The sequence below is a fragment of the Sebastes fasciatus genome, chromosome 24 (genome assembly GCF_043250625.1).
Source record: "Sebastes fasciatus isolate fSebFas1 chromosome 24, fSebFas1.pri, whole genome shotgun sequence".
NCBI lineage: Eukaryota > Metazoa > Chordata > Actinopteri > Perciformes > Sebastidae > Sebastes > Sebastes fasciatus.
In genome coordinates this window covers 5,786,515-5,802,701 of record NC_133818.1, presented here as the reverse complement: position 1 = coordinate 5,802,701, position 16,187 = coordinate 5,786,515, and the positions used below count along the sequence as shown (strand labels likewise).

General features: G+C 41.8%; 1 protein-coding gene and 1 long non-coding RNA gene across 2 annotated transcripts in view; one reads left to right on the top strand and one right to left on the bottom strand.

Annotated features, from left to right (window-relative positions):
* Positions 1-16,187, bottom strand: part of LOC141763021 (uncharacterized) — a 76,959-nt gene that overhangs the window by 12,803 nt on the left and 47,969 nt on the right. The window lies entirely within an intron of this gene.
* The window catches only part of LOC141763018 (cholecystokinin receptor-like), a 38,172-nt gene that overhangs the window by 9,288 nt on the left and 12,697 nt on the right, over positions 1-16,187 (top strand). Inside the window, exon 2 of the mRNA XM_074627254.1 lies at positions 6,887-7,135. Coding sequence (XP_074483355.1) covers positions 6,887-7,135 — 249 coding nt within the window. The remainder of the gene's footprint in view (positions 1-6,886; positions 7,136-16,187) is intronic.

The window sequence follows — 16,187 nt, the reverse complement described above, 5'->3', positions numbered from 1 at the left end:
CAATGAAATATTCAGTATCTCACAAGATGTTAATGAGGCAGCGATTGGAGAGCAAAACTCTGTCAAGGCCTTGTGGGTAATTTAATATGTGCTGAGCTTGTTCGCACACTACAAACAAACTCTCTCTCCAACTTCCAAAAATGTCAAGGTAATGAAGGATCAATATTTTCTTCTCATGGGAAGACCATGCTGGAGACTAATTGAGTTTAATTGTGCTGACTGTAATAGTAACTTGCCTCATTACAGCGATAAAATGCGATACAGACACGCAGCACAATGCTAAATTGCCGTCAAAGGATTCATTTGCCAAGCGTGTTTTTTAAGAGTAATGTATGCGTGGAGCTACGAAGAACACCAATAGATCAAATCTGAAATGAGTCAGACTGTCATAAAGTCCACGGATTCAGTTTGATCCAGTCAGTCTCTAAAGGATCTTCATACCTGACTCAAGGTGAAATTTGTCTTGATATTCAGCGATCGTGCTTCTGTGATCGTGATTAAACTGGAGAGGAGGTCAAGAGCTTTTGATTGGATGTGTTTTAGGATTAGGGCTGTCAAAGTTAACGTGATAATAACGCCACTAATTTCTTTAACGCATTAGCGGGCTCAGTTTTAAAGCTAGAGTGAAGATACTGGTATCATATGAAACTAGAAACCTAAAGAATCCATCGGTACCAACCATGTCATACTAGTCGTGAAGGAAGCTGAATAACGCTCCAAACTTACGCTTAATTTTGGCAAGGAAAAACTGTCATGGCCATTTTCAAAAGGATCCCTTGACCTCTGACCTCCAGATATGTGAATGGAAATGGTTTCTATGGGTACCCACGAGTCTCCTCGTTACAGACATGCCCACTTTATGATAATCACACGCAGTTTGGAGGTCAGAAAAGTCTGCAGTCTGTATACATTTGTTGTTTCACTGATGTTTCTGACCTCGAGTGGCTGCAACTTGGGTGTGTGATGCAACTATTTTACGGCACGTGTATTGCTCAAGACCCAAGGAAGCGCAGTGTTTATTGGGAAGTTGTTTGTATGTTTTACTGGAAAGGGAATGCACTGAAAACATTTGTCAGACCTATGATCGGAGCATATGTTTTATGCTAAATGCAGTACCTGTGAGGGTTTCTGGACAATATCTGTCATTGTTTTGTGTTGTTAATTGATTTCTAATAATAAATATATACATACATTTGCATAAAGCAGCATATTTGCCCACTCCCATGTTGATAAGAGGATTAAATACTTGACGAATCTCCCTTTAAGGTACATTTTTAACAGAAAAAATTTGCATTTAATTTGCGATTACTTGTGATTAACTAAGGACAACCATGCGATTAATCGCGATTAAATATTTTAATTGATTGACAGCCCTAGTTAGGGCACAAGACATGCCGTGAACTCTCCGAACTCTGTATTGTAATTTGGAAACAGAGAGCGTCTGATTGAATGACTTGGATTTAAAGCAGAGAGTGCTCTGTGATGTAAGATAGGGATTTATTGGCAGTGTTGACACAAATCTGGCATTGGAAGCACTCTGAGGAAAACATTCAGGCATGTTTGTGTTGAAATTTTGGAGTGTTTACTAGTTAAAAGTGAAATGACTCCAAAACACAACCATTAATGGTGATAAGGAAACAGATGTTTAGATGTAGCCTAATAACCGGCGGGTCCTTCTGCCCGGAAAGCCTATCAGAAAATTAGATTTCAAAACACAGACTTGAATCGAGCCAGTTTGTGCAACTGATGAACACCGTAAAAGGTAAATTACAGCAAAGGGCACAGACAAGTTCATTATTCTTAGCTTAAGTTACAATGTTTTTATTCACCTTCCTGCCAAAACCATCACATTAGACGGGAGTGCAAGTGAACCAAATATGAAAATGCAATAAACCATATTTCATTGCAGGCTTTATAAGGATCATCTTATCCTCAGTTCCACCATTTCTCCTCTGTCACCGAGAGATTACACTGTCCCTGATATGAGAAAATGTTTGATGAGGCTACAGAGAAGTCAGCCAATGATGGATTTGTTTGTCTCTCGACTTGAGGACTTTTTCCCCCAAAAAATATGTTTTTCTCGCTGACTTTCCAAAAGTTAATAAGAATGGAAATGTCATTTAAGGATCAACAGAGTTGTACTCTGGGAAATGTGATTGCGTTAGAGTGGTTTCTGTAATAATACAGCTGTCAAACTGCATTCATGTGATGAAGTGGTTGCACATAATCAGCATTAGAGAGAGCTACATCCATATTTAAGTTAAAGACACCCTGTGGTGTTTTCTTGGAAAAGCCTAGAAATGTGTTAAATGTTCTTTTCGAACACACTTGCAAAGATGAATTTAAGAATATTTTGCAACCTGCCTTGTTTACGTCCATGTTTGCTAGATCGCAGCTCTTCATCCCTGCCTTTTCTGACATGTCGCTGTGTTTCTTTACACGTTATCGCCACCAACAGTCAATCAGTGGAATAGCATTAAGCTGACGTACAAGTTGCTATATTTAAACATTGCTCAATAATTCCACAGTGATCAGGAAGTCCGCAGGGTAGCTTTAAACGTGCCATATGTCAATGTTTCTCACTAAAGACTATCCTCGAGGTCTGACAAATGTTTTCAGTGGATTTCCTTTCTAGTAAAACAAACAACTTCACTCTGCACTTCCTTGGGTCTTGAGCAATACACCTGCCATAAAATAGTTGCGTCACACACCCAGGTCGCTGTTACTCACAGTCAGAAACACCAGTGATACTGTAAGCAAGGCGATATATTTAGATTTTTTAAATATAATTTTAGGAATACTGTAATAGTATAAAGAACACACCAGAAACATCATTTTAGAGTAGACAAAAACAACAAATGCATACTGCATGCAACATGTTTTTTGCCCCCAAACTGCATGTGATTATCATAAAGTGGGCATGTCTGTAAAGGGGAGACTCGTGGGTACCCATAGAACCCATTTACATTCACATATCTGGAGGTCAGAGGTCAAGGGACCCCTTTGAAAATGGCCATGCCAGTTTTTCCTCACCAAAATGTTGCGTAACTTTGGAGCAGTATTTAGCTTCCTTTGTGGCAAGCTAGTATGACATGGTTGGTAACAATGGATTCCTTAGTTTTCTAGTTTCATATGATGCCAGTAACTTCACTCTAGCTTTAAAACTGAGCGCGCTACAACCTCCGAAAGATCGAATAGCTGGTAATTCGAGCAAGGTCGCCGGAAGTTTTTTGGTGTTGCGTCTGGTGTTTATTCATGTATCCGGATGAAGCTCAGTCAATACATACAAATATTCCTCTTACCCCGCATCCCCTAATAGATTCCTTTCAATTGACTTGCTGTCCTAATGAAGTCGTGTTAATCCTCTCCTTAAGATAACACAAAGTGAAGTGATGAAACTTTAACGCTCCTCGCGGGGAAACATAATTACAGTTGGGGCCGCCAACAGGACACACAGTACGACTCAGGCTAACAGAGGTTAAATAAACAACCCTGACATAAGCAGCCGTGTTGAGCCCTGGGTCATGCCGAAAATGTTCCACCCCAAAAACTCCTGCTGCACTCCTTGCCACCTTCTCAAACGTGATGTATTTATAGATGCTTTTGGATTCGAACGCAGCTGTCACGCTCGAGGGAGTCAAAGGAACCAAAGTGAATTGTCCTGCAGACGTTGGGCTCAGGAGAGCCAACATACCGCTGGTGCTCAATGAATAGATAATTCCATTTTCACTCGGCTGGATCGCTCACAATCTAACACAAAGGAAGCCGCTGAGCCCCGCCTGCTGTTTGTATAGGAAGTCTCACTCAAGTGAGTCCTCATTATGCATACATACAGATATCAAACTCTTGTCAAACTTGTCAGCCGCATTGCAGATTTATCTCTGAGCGACTGACACAAGGTGGATGTTGCTTTTATTAACTTGACCGTGATGTCAGTGTTCCGGGTGATGAAACTGCTCTCAATGCCATCAGAGGATTTTCTTATCAAAAGAATAATTCATATGTGCAGTTGAGGGGTCTCTCTCAGATTGCAGAGGTGATTAACATGCAACCTGGGCTTCAAATCCCTCAGCTACTCTTATCCTGTTCCTCTGCAGAATGTTCGATAAATGAAAAACTATAACTGGATGTTGGCTACCACCTCTTAGAACATTTAAATATATATATTTCTAACAAACTTTTCTAAAATAGCACATAAAGTTTGGTGCAGTGTGGGACTATTGCCAGAGAGAAAGACCCTTCAAAGGTGTTAAAAATAATTTATTTATAAGGATAATGCACATGAATCAACATTTTTGTATATCAGTGTTAGCCAGCTGGCTAATTTTCAACCGCAGTCCTTTGGCAAGACGCCCCGACACTAATGAAGTTTAAGAAATACCAACACAGGACGGTAAGACGAAGAAACTACGTTAGCAACTAAATCAGTATTCTCAACGAATGCCCTTTTTGCTGAGCAAAGCGAAGCAGCAAAACACCGATGCAGTGATATGATAACTTCTGCTAAGTCACTGTTTTGCAAGTCAGAAGTAAGTTTTTGCACTCAAGTCCCGAGTCAAGTCTAGAGTAGGGTGACCATGTTTTCGACCCTTAAGTGTACCACGCATTCATAAAAAACACTAGATAAACGCAGCGCAAGAAAAGAGTGCACGCCACTGTGCCATAGGAAAACAATGGTTTTGCAGGTGACGCGTTTCTAGCGACATGTCTCCGTGTGATTGGGGCCTTACGCAGCAATATCTATGTGAAGTTTGCCACCATAAGCTACTAGTCATACCCATAAATGTATAAAGAGAACTGGATACAGCGTTGGAGGCGGGGCCCCGTTCATTCCTATGAAAGTTGCTCAGTGGTGCATGAAGCGAAAATGGCTCGCCTGGAAAAGTACCCGGATCTTGGGCACATGGAACCGGCGCAGTAGCGTCCGCTCAGTCACATGACTCGGTCACTGGGTCCCGACTTCACACCGTTGTCACGGGAAGGGAAATAACTCTGGATTCAGTTACTAGTGCGTTTTAAAACTGTAAAACCTAATTTTTTAAATAAGCGCTATTAGAGTGTTCGTACTGGGAAGTTGATTCCCCTAAAAAAAAATTATCCGCTGAGTTACAGACGTCTCTTTCCCAATGTAAGTCTATGGGAAAAAGTGTTTTTGGGCCCAATGCATCACGTGACTGACACGGAAGTTGCCACACCGCCACTACGAAAGTTGGGATTGACGACCGACGCTCTTCCTGGGTTGCTTGGTCATACCAGACCAAATATACGTACTGTACAAAAGTATTGAATGGAGCTATGGTGTGTTTCATTGCTGGTGAGTTCAACTTATCATTTGTAAGTGTGTTGTAAATTTCTTATTTCTGTGCATACATGCATGTAGTATGTAGCTGAAAACAAATCTGCCTACCAGCACCTCTAAATCTGCCGTCACATGATGAGAAATCTGCTCTTCGCTCACTGTGAGAATATGCCGTCAAAAAGTGCACAAGGAACGCCATTCACTGTTTCTTGGCAACAACAACAGTTGGAGCTGTTATGCCGTTGGTTGCGCTTTGAAAGGTCACCAGCAACCGAGGTCAGAGTTGAAATAATTTGAACTTTGAGTGCAACGGCCCATTTTTCTTTTGTGAGCAGAAGTATTTCTTATGTCAAGATGACAACATTATAATAAAAATACAACTTATTGTTTTGTGTTTGGTGATCTGAACATACAGTACTGAACATACTGTACTGTTTGTATCCTGGTTCCACTCCTCGTGAGGATTGTGTGCCCTCAAGGTGACGTGTAGCGCTCCGTCTGCAGGCTCTGCTGCAGACCTTTAGACTCCTCCTCATGTCGCTGTCTTTAATCAGAGGACTCAGTCAGCGCAGCGCACGGCCGGCCCCGACCTTGTCCCGTTGGTTACTCTCAACCTCACGCAGACTCGCTGTGACAGGCCGGTGTGAGTGAAGGGAGCATCCCAAAAGCCCTCGGGCTGGGCCGCCCTGCTCTCGCTGATGCTCAGCTGTATGGCAGAGCGGACACAAGGGACCCGTGTGAAAACACACTGATTTTAGAGGACGGTTTTAAACATTTTATGGGTTATTTGAGTAAAAAAACAGAATGAAAACAGACACAAACTGAGGGGAAAGATGTGCATGATGGAACTAATGTTTAATTTCGATCTTGTTCTTCCAGTTATATTCCCAGTTTACCACCTGACACAGTCTGTTCGGCAGCACTCATGGTTGTCTTCATCTTTTTCTGTCAGTATTATTACTTTAATTATAATTTGGCTCACAGGGCGAGCAGGAAAATATTGTCACTGGTGCAATTTAAGATGTTGATTATGTGAAGTTATTCTGTCTTGTAATAGACTTTGCTGTTGTTTATGCGCCCGGAGTCTTATTTCCCAGGTGTGCAACCTGACAAAGCCTGTTCTCTTCGTGTATTGATGTTATTTTCGCACTTTTTATTCTTCTTAATTTACGTCATTTAATACGTGGGTTGCTTGAATGATTACGAGTAAAAGCACCGACGGTATACAGATGATGAAAATGATTGTTTTTGTCAGTCTTTTGTCAACCACGCAGTTCATTTAATGGATCAATCTTCCTCTTCTGCCACTTTTTATTTGTTCCTCCACTTCTTCCTCTTTGTTTATTACTGTTCTCAGTTACATTAAACATTTTGTTGTCTCTCGCGGGTACAAGAAAAACTGGCGCACTGAGAGGTTTTGATGAAACAAGTTAATATTTTCCATTTTAGAAGACAAGACATTCATTCAGCGTGTCCCATTAATTCACAGCTCTGGTAATTCACTTGTGCAAATGTGCTTCCTTCCTGAGCTATATACAAAAACAGATTGTATAAGTGATGTCCTCTCTCTCTCTCTCTCTTTGTCAGAGATGGACTCGTTCCGCATCCTCCTCTACTCCCTCATCTTCCTGCTCAGCGTCTTCGGCAACCTGCTGATCATCGTGGTCCTGATGCTGAACAAGCGCATGCGGACCGTCACCAACTCCTTCTTGCTGTCGCTGGCGGTCAGCGACCTCATGATGGCCGTCTTCTGCATGCCCTTCACCCTCATCCCCAACATCCTGGAGGACTTCATCTTCGGGGGCGCCATGTGCAAGACCGTCTCCTACTTTATGGGTGAGGATGAGTTACGAAGCTGGTTCGATATTCTGGGAAATTCATTTTCCTGAAAGGATTGATACCACGGTCTGAAAAGTAAAAGTGCCTTAAACTTGCATTCTTTCTAACAGCCAGCAGGGGGCGACTCCTCTGGTTGCAAAAAGAAGTCTGATTGTATAGAAGTCTGTGAGAAAATGAGCCTGCTTCTCACTTGATTTATTACCTCAGTAAACATTGTAAACATGAGTTTATGGTCTCAATCGCTAGTTTCAAGTCTTCTTCAATACAGCATGATGTTCATTTAGTAAATGATGGTCCCATTTAGAGTCAAATAGACCATAAAGCAGGGGATGCTTTAGGGCGGGGCTACCTTGTGATTGACAGGTCGCTACCACGGCGTCTGTCCGGCCTAAACATGTTTTATTCAGCGTTCGGTTGTACTTAACTCCACCCTCTGGTTTTGTCTAATAATTTGTCTAATATTTTATATGTAAGCTTGTCATTACAGTCAAGGAAAGGGTCGCAGAGTCGTAACTGATAAATAATGATTGTTAAATGATGAACCAATTGAATACTGGCGTTTTATCTAACTGTCAAACTGGAAGAACAAGATTAAATATTAAATATTATTTGCATCATCATCATCTTTCCCCTCGGTTAGTGTCTGTTTTTTTAGTCAAATAACTTATCAAATTATTAAAATATGAATCAACATAGAACATTTTCTGTAAACAGCAGCTGGTTATCTTAAGATTAGTATAAAGTCTGTCATCTCCAGGAAGTCCTGCACACAATCCCCCATTATCGTTTTTGTACAGATTCAACAAGCAAGACACAATGTGTTAATTCATGAGTTTTAGGAGGTGCTGGCGGAGCCAGACTAACAGTTATTTCTTCTCCATTCAATATTTAAATGAAATGCTAATTCGAGTCGCAGGAAATTGCCCTAATATTTCCAAAATCATTTACGGATATGAGATGTCAGGAACAAGAGAGAGATCAAATGAATCTAATAATGTGATATGCGAGCGAGCAGGTCATTCAGAGACTGGGTTAAAAGAGGTTTTTCTTATTCTACAAAGGAGAAATTGGCTTTTTTTTTTTTTTGTGGCTGGCAGCCGATTAGAAAATGTGCCCCAGCTTCTGAATCCTGCCGGGAAATTGCTCGATATCTAACAAGAGCTCTCAGAGAGGCTTTTCTCTGATCTTCATTGTGCCTGTCAGAGGGTAACCGTCGTGCTCGCAGTGCTCGGACAGTCACACGTCTTCGGGAGTGTGACTGTGCGATGAGCTGGCTCCTATCAGGCCAGAGTCGAGGTGCCACGTGAGGCCTGAGTCACACCGAAAGCAGCACGGTGGGCAAAGAAACTGAGATCTGCCGCAATACTTCTGTGTCTTCGCTTCGCTTTGAATGGCTTAGGAGAGGTATTGAATCGCGAGGTCCACAATCCTATTATTGTCTCAGAAAATGCGATGCACCATCTGCAAGGACAGGCTTCTCCTTTTCAATTACTGGGTTCTCTGAGCTGTGATAAGGAGGAGGAGGAGGAGGAGGGCAGCAGCCTCGGACTTTAAATACAAACCTTTATGTGGCCGCCTTGTCTGATATTTTATATGTATGCTTGTCAAGGAAGGAGTCTAGGAGTAGTTTGATAAATACTGATTGTTAAATGATGAATCACTCAACCATATGAATACTGGCATTTTATTTAACTGTGAATAATGACTTGGACGTCCTCCACTGCAAATGTGAAAGATGTTACTTCCTGAAACAGACACCTCAAAACGGCAATGACATCTTAGTTTCTCTGCACAATGCATGCAATGATTAAGAGTCCGAGGTCCAGATGAGGAGCTAACTGATAACAGTTCTGTGTACTGGTCAGTTTACTGCCACCCGCTGGTATTTTGTTCCCAAGACTGTACCGCCATTTCACTCAATTGAGAGTTACTGAAGGGGGAAGAAAGTTCTCAGAGCTGGTGAGCTTGCTGACTGTCAATTAGATCAAGACAGCCGCGATGTAAGCCGGCCAGCAGCCAGAGGAAAGACTCGGAAAAAGGAGCCACCGCAAGACCCCACAACCAGTAAGGGGGCTTCATTCGGAGCTGGAGTTTCAGCAAGAACGGTTTCACTAATGATGCAGTAGGCATTTTATACAGTATGGTTCCTCTGTGTGTGTCTTCCTCTGTTATTCTATAATTTTTCAGTCAGCGTTTTCCAAAGTTGACTTTTTTCTTCTGCATCACTTAGGTCCCATCTATCTACCAGTCCTATCAGAGTGCTGAATATTGGTATTTTTAGTGACGTCACGTGAACTGATCGGTACCAAGTCCATGCCAAGATTCTGAAAACATGACGGTACTCGTTTTTAACGTCAGGGCTCAAGACTAATGGCATCTAAAATCCGAGAGGACACAGTTAACTACTCACAATCCAGGCCTGGAGACACACCTTATTTTGCACATTGAAATCGGCAGGAGGAGAGTTAGTTAACGTGAGTTTCATTATGATGCGTTCAAGCTCTATTCAGTAAATGAGTAAATAGGCGAAGGTAAATTATAACGTTATCATGATGTGTTCAAATTAGGGTTGTCAAAGTTAACGTGATAATAACACGTTAACACAAATTAGTTTTAACGCCACTAATTTCTTTAACGCATTAACGCAACTTAGGATTTTTAATTATCCTTTTAAAAATACAACGGGCCACCGATCTTTTGGAGGTTGTAGCAGGCTCAGTTTTCAATCATATAAAATAAAAAAAACATGTTCTACTAGCTTGTTGCCAAGGAGGTTAAATAATGCTCCAAAGTCACACTAAATTTTGGTGAGGAAAAACTGTCATGGTCATTTTCAAAGAGGTCCCTTGACCTCTGACCTCCAGATATGTGAATGTAAATGGGTTCTCTGGGTACCCACGAGTCTCCCCTTTACAGACATGCCCACTTTATGATAATCACATGCAGTTTGGGGCAAGTCATAGTCAAGTCAGCACACTGACACACTGACAGCTGTTCTTGCCTGTTGGGCTGTTATGTTGTGATTTGAGCATATTCTTTATGCTAAATGCAGTACCTGTGAGGGTTTCTGGACAATATCTGTCATTGTTTTGTGTTGAAAATTGATTTCCAATAATAAATATATACATGCATTTGCATAAAGCAGCATATTTGTCCACTCCCATGTTGATAAGAGGATTAAATACTTGACGAATCTCCCTTTAAGGTACATTTTGAAAAGATAAATGTGCGATTAATCACGATTAAATACTTTAATTGATTGACAGCCCTAGTTCAAATGTAAATCCAGTGGTTTAAAGGAGACGTTTTTAGGGAATCATGACCTGTTTAACTCCCTAATACTAGTACAAAGTGTATTTTGCTTTGTTTTTTTACGTTGGTATCTCAATTGGGTATCGAGAATCATGGAATTTCACTGGTATTAGTATCTACTGCTAAATTTCTGGTATTGTGACATCCCTAATTATTTTTTACTTTAAAAATCAGTGACTGTTAGTGTGCAGTACTTTTAAATCACCGGAAGTGTTTGTAGTCCAGAGTGGTTACAGCGTATGCCATATTTGTATTCAACCAGGCAAGTCAATTAAGAACAAATTCTTGTTTACAATGGTTGCCTGGCGTTTATAGCAGCAGTGATTCTGGCCTTGGGATCTTTGTTGCATGTCATACCCTGCTCTCTCCCCCTATTTCAACCCTCTCCTAATCTATAAAAGACGTGTTTGTTGTCCAAATGTCCCTCATCAAGTAATTAAGCCCCAACTAGCCCAAACAAGAAGACATGTCTGGTGCTGCCTATGGAGGGAAAACAGAATCATTGTGATTCTTGATATGGAAATTGTGCAAAATACCGTATAAATGCTGCTCAGTATGTGCATGTTAACACCCATTTCAATCAAACCTCCCCCCAATCTGAACCTCCCATGAGCAAGGCCTTCTATCAGGCAAACCAATCAATACTCAGGATCATTGTGACCGACCTCTCCCCATTGATCGCGCGCCAAACCTGCCCGGCGAACTCATCTACCCTTTGCAAACTCATCTGTTAGCACACGGCCATTAGACATATAATACGCCATCCATCCTTCGACTCGCCCGTTCCTCCGCGCATCCATCTATCCGCCTCCCCCCAGCTCGATAATCGTGTGAATCATAGCCCCCGTGCTGCCTCGCTGGCAGTTATGAGATCGATGTTGTAATATTCGGGGCGGGTGCGTTTGTCTACGTGTGCCGTCTTCAATCACATTTATGTATCCGGGTTTTTGTTGCTGGTCATATGATGCAATTACTAACCTACTTACCAGCTCAGTCTGTCAGCCTTCCAGCAAACTTGTACAGAGCTGGCTGCGAGCGCGTCTGCCACCTATAACACATTAATTCCATTTGTAAAGTTTTTTATGCCTTTAAGGCTTCTTCAGGGCAACTTTCAACTGCTAAGAATTAACAGGCGTAGTTTCAGCTGAGGAGTCTTTTCCCCGCAGGTTGAGGGGCGCTGAGAGACCCTTCCACTCCAAACTTCACAGTTTCGCTCAAAAGCCAGTTATCGGGAGTGTTCGCCCGACTCGTGTTTAATGAACAAGAAAAAGGATTAGAGCCTCTTCATCCCGAGGAGGGAAGATGCGGCGCAGGGGCAAAAAATGGGAGCATTTAGTCGGTTAGTTGGCTGGTAATTAACTCGGCTGCACCTTGTCTGGAATCACAGTCGGGGAGTGAAGCTTTGATCTGAAAACCCAACTAGAGAGGGCTTTCTGCAGCAATAACTGAGACATGCATATAATGGGAAACTGTCCACTCAGTTTAATACAGCAGCATCTATATTGAGATTTGAATATATATGTGAAATGAAAGGGAGTGCTCTTCTTAATGCACTGCTGCGTAATGCACATACAGTATTAATATATGGGAGAGTATGATCTATATAGTTGCCACAGTCTATTTTAAAGTGTGTTAAAGATTTCCTGTTTCATAACTCTTCTTTAGAGGCCGAACAAATTGCTCGATCAGCGCTGCTGATCTCGGATCAGTGTTTGCTTCCCCCCGCCAGTAATAAAAACAGATGCTCAAGTGGACCTGGACTGAACTGTAAAAAAAGGGTTGATGAATTCTACCCGACCGCTCCTGGACGAGAATCTAATCCCTCAGACATGCAGCGCACTAGTCTTTGAGCTGTGTCATCAATTCAAATCACTGGCGTATCAGCGCTATACATCACCTGGAAGTGCACTTCCTTTCAGTATCAATGTGCACAACATCCCAGCGATCAGTCTTTATAAGTGTAGGGCTTGAAAACATCACTCATGTGGAGACCAGTGGCTCCGTCTCACACAGGCTTCAGCCTCTAACGGGGCTCACAGGCTGAGCTGCTCATCCTTATGTAGCCATGCACTGAAACACTGCATATGAATATGGGTTGTGTAGGGATGTCCATAATTAACCGTTAACCGACATTAAGCGTTTTAACCGATTTACGCTATCGATTAAAACGGTTAAAAGAAATGTTAATAATTAACTTAGAAGCTGAGCGGCTCAGAGGAGCCACGTAATTGTGAGCTAGGAAGTATAAAGAGCGACAAACGCCACGTGTCACACATGAAAGTACTATTGATGTTCTCCTCTGACGCTCAGCAAGAAAACTGTTTAGAACTTCTTTCTGCACAAAGGCCTTGAAAAGCGCTTCTTTTATAATTATATCTCCGCTTTTACCGACAATAGTTTTCACTGCTCTCTTCATAACTCCCTTTGTCTTTTAATCCTGCTTTGTCTGTTTGCTTTGTAAAGCACTTTATAAAAGTGCTGTATAAATAATGCTTTGTCTTTTTCATCTTCTCCTCGTTATATTTTTGTGGCTCCTTTTTGACAAAAAAAATAAAATCCTACCTCTCTGTGTTCCACATTTTCACAATCAGTGTAAGCTGGCGCTTGCTGGGCATGACCGCCTTCAAGCATCAACAAAAGAAAAACCCCCCCTGTGTGTGATTTGGTCTTTCTCTGTGTCTGTGCTTAGCACTTGAAAGAGATGTGTGGGTGTGAGACTTATTGTGAGAGACTCTTACGGTGCCCGTGCACTGTTAAGATCTGCATGTGCTGACGGTGCCACCCACCTCCTTCTGTTTAGCCGGAGCTGGAGGGGACTGTTTTTCAGCTGGTCGGTAGAGTACAGCGGTTGACAGTCAATCAGGATTGTGTCACTGAACATGCAAGAAGGATTCTCAGCAGTGAAGGCTGACAAAAATAGAAATTGTAACACCAGTTCTGTGATCACAGGTGAAAGCTGCTAACGAGCCGTCCTGCTCTTCTGAACACATAAACACATCTTACTTACATAACTTCTATTTGGTAGATAATCATGGCCTAGTTTGGGGAGTATAAACAGGACCGTTCGTAGCTATACCTGAGAAAAGTAATGCGCTGTAACTCGTATATACATATACGAATACGGGTAAATTGTTGGCAGTGGCGGGTAAAGATCATCAGGACATCCGCCACAAAGTATAGAAACACTTTGGGTTTCACACATTGCAGGAAAAGCAGAGCTAGACATCACGGCTAAAGATGCATGCTAACTCTGTCACGGACAGGAAGCGTCATCGTATCGCGGTAACGTGCGGTCGAGCCGGCCGTCACTCTCATCTCCGTGGTCAAATGGGCCGACGCTACAACTGTAGAGCACCCAGATACTGACATTTATGTTAGATGCATTGAAACGGCCCCGATGAAGCTGACCATGGATCGATGGAGAGAATGGAGCTGACGAGGAGAGCTAGAGACGACCTTGGAGAAGTTAGAGGAAGTACGTCTGGTTTTCAAAATAAGGTGTTAACAAAGGGAACTGTATATACAAAATACATATATAAAAATAGGATTAATTAGATTATATTCACCAGAAGTATAAAACATTACATGTCCCTTATAAATTAAAAAGAAAATACCACTAATTTGTGAGGGAAATGTCTTTATTCTTTGATTTTTGGGTTGCTGGAATTTTTTTTTATAAATAATTCCTGACAATGATCCTGATATATTTGACTTCAGGACATCTCTGACTACATACTTGCTGTATTCATTTAGATATTTTTCAAAGTAAAAGTCCCTAGAAGTGTATGATTCAACTTTTTCCAATAGTCTACTGTTAAAAAAAGTTAAAGATCGCAATAAATCGTAATACATATCGTCCCAGCCCAGAGTTATGAGGAGCTTTTTATATAAATGGATTTATGGACATTCATTCACATCATCTAATAATGATAATGATAACCTCGGAAAGTGTATCATGTCTGTGTTAAGACTTTGAGAAAGAGTACTATATCTGATGCAAATTGCTGTAAAGAGTTTGTGAACGGGCCAAAACGGCGGACTAAACAACAACATCTAACTTCCTGTTGTGTTTCGAACATGACATGCACCTGTCTCTTTCATCTCACGCCGTATCTCTGCCTCACGTCTCGTCCCGGGGGGAGATGTGCCTCGCCGTTTGAAAACCCTCTGCTCTGAGCCAATAAACCCAGTGGTTTTGGTTTGATGTAGTATCCTGTCACGTCTCATGTCAGTGTAGCAGCAATCAAAAAAATTACCCTGCTCGCAAAGAGCTGGAATGCTTTTAATAATGCACGGTCTCTCCGACTGCTCGCGCAGCATAAAAGGCATTCAGACGTCGTTTCGTGATGATGATGTTCCCTTTGTTCTGGAGTATCCCTACCAGTCAGCTCCTTTGTTCTGTTAGAGCAGGAATATGATAAGCCGTTCTCCTGTCTCTATCAGACTCCACATCAAATCCCACACCACACTTCCCTTTCTTCTCTAAGTAACACATTTTGCAGTCGACTATATATACCCTAAATCCTTAATCTTTCAGCGCCTGATAACAAAGCTTATCACAATAGAAAGGGACATTATCGTTGTTCTGCAGGAGAGGCCATCGCCAAAGGCCGATCGCGGAGAGGATAAATCGTTCATAGAGCAGTCCACCACTCAAATATGGTTCCTGTAGATTGAATTGCACCATAGGAGTATGCATGACTTCCTCCCTTGAGTGATAATGCATAGACAGGATATGTTCTTCCGTCGTGAAGGAACAACGGATGGGGATTAATGTGTTGTTGCTTCTCGTAGCGACAGGGGATCAGCGTGGTGAGTTTATTCCTGGGGGGGTGTGCTGGCGACACGCAGGTATGGGTTTATTAATGCTATTTGTCTCGCCCCGTCTCGCCCTCACAACACAGGATACACACTGGCGGAGATTGCTCCCCCTCCGCTGATTATGCATATTCATACATGCAAATACAGCTTGTCCTTGGACTGTCTCTTAAGGAAGTGAACCCTTGGTGAACCCTATAGATGAAGTGATAGTCACAGAGCTGCCAGCACTATTGAGAGGATATGGATTTCATCCTTAAAAAATGACTCCTAAGTGTAAATGTCTTCAAACCTTTTAGTCTGATTGACATGACGGTGGTAATGGAGGTGATTGGGCTTTATTTGACCTATGGATTTTATGGCACCCGAAGCGATCTTGGAGGTTGTTGTATTGTAATGGTGTTTTCATGCTTGTTACTGTCTTTCTAAGTAATTACCGGCTGCTGTATTTTGCGCTGTCAGCAAGAACGTGACGCATTTTGTACTGTATCTTTTGAAAGGTTTTACTGTGTACGTGTTTCAGCAGCTAATCTGGTGAAGATGACTGAGTTGTAGGGACGCACCGTGTCAATGTGTAACGTGTTAAAAGGTCAAGTGTGTAGCAATTAGGAGGATCTATTGTCTATTGGGATATAATGGAATATAATAGTACAGGCTGTTGTCATACACCGTTTGTAGCTATAGCTAGTTAGTAGTATAGTAGTAGTATAGTTTTGTTGCCTAAACCTAACTAAGTTTTGTTTCCTAAACTGAAGTAGTTTTGTTGCCTAAACTTTAGTAGTTTTGTTGCCTAGACTGAAGTAGTTTTGTTGCCTAAACTTTAGTAGTTTTGTTGCCTAAACTGAAGTAGTTTTGTTGCCTAAACTTTAGTAGTTTTGTTGCCTAAATTTAAGTAGTTTTGTTGCCTAAACTTTAAGTT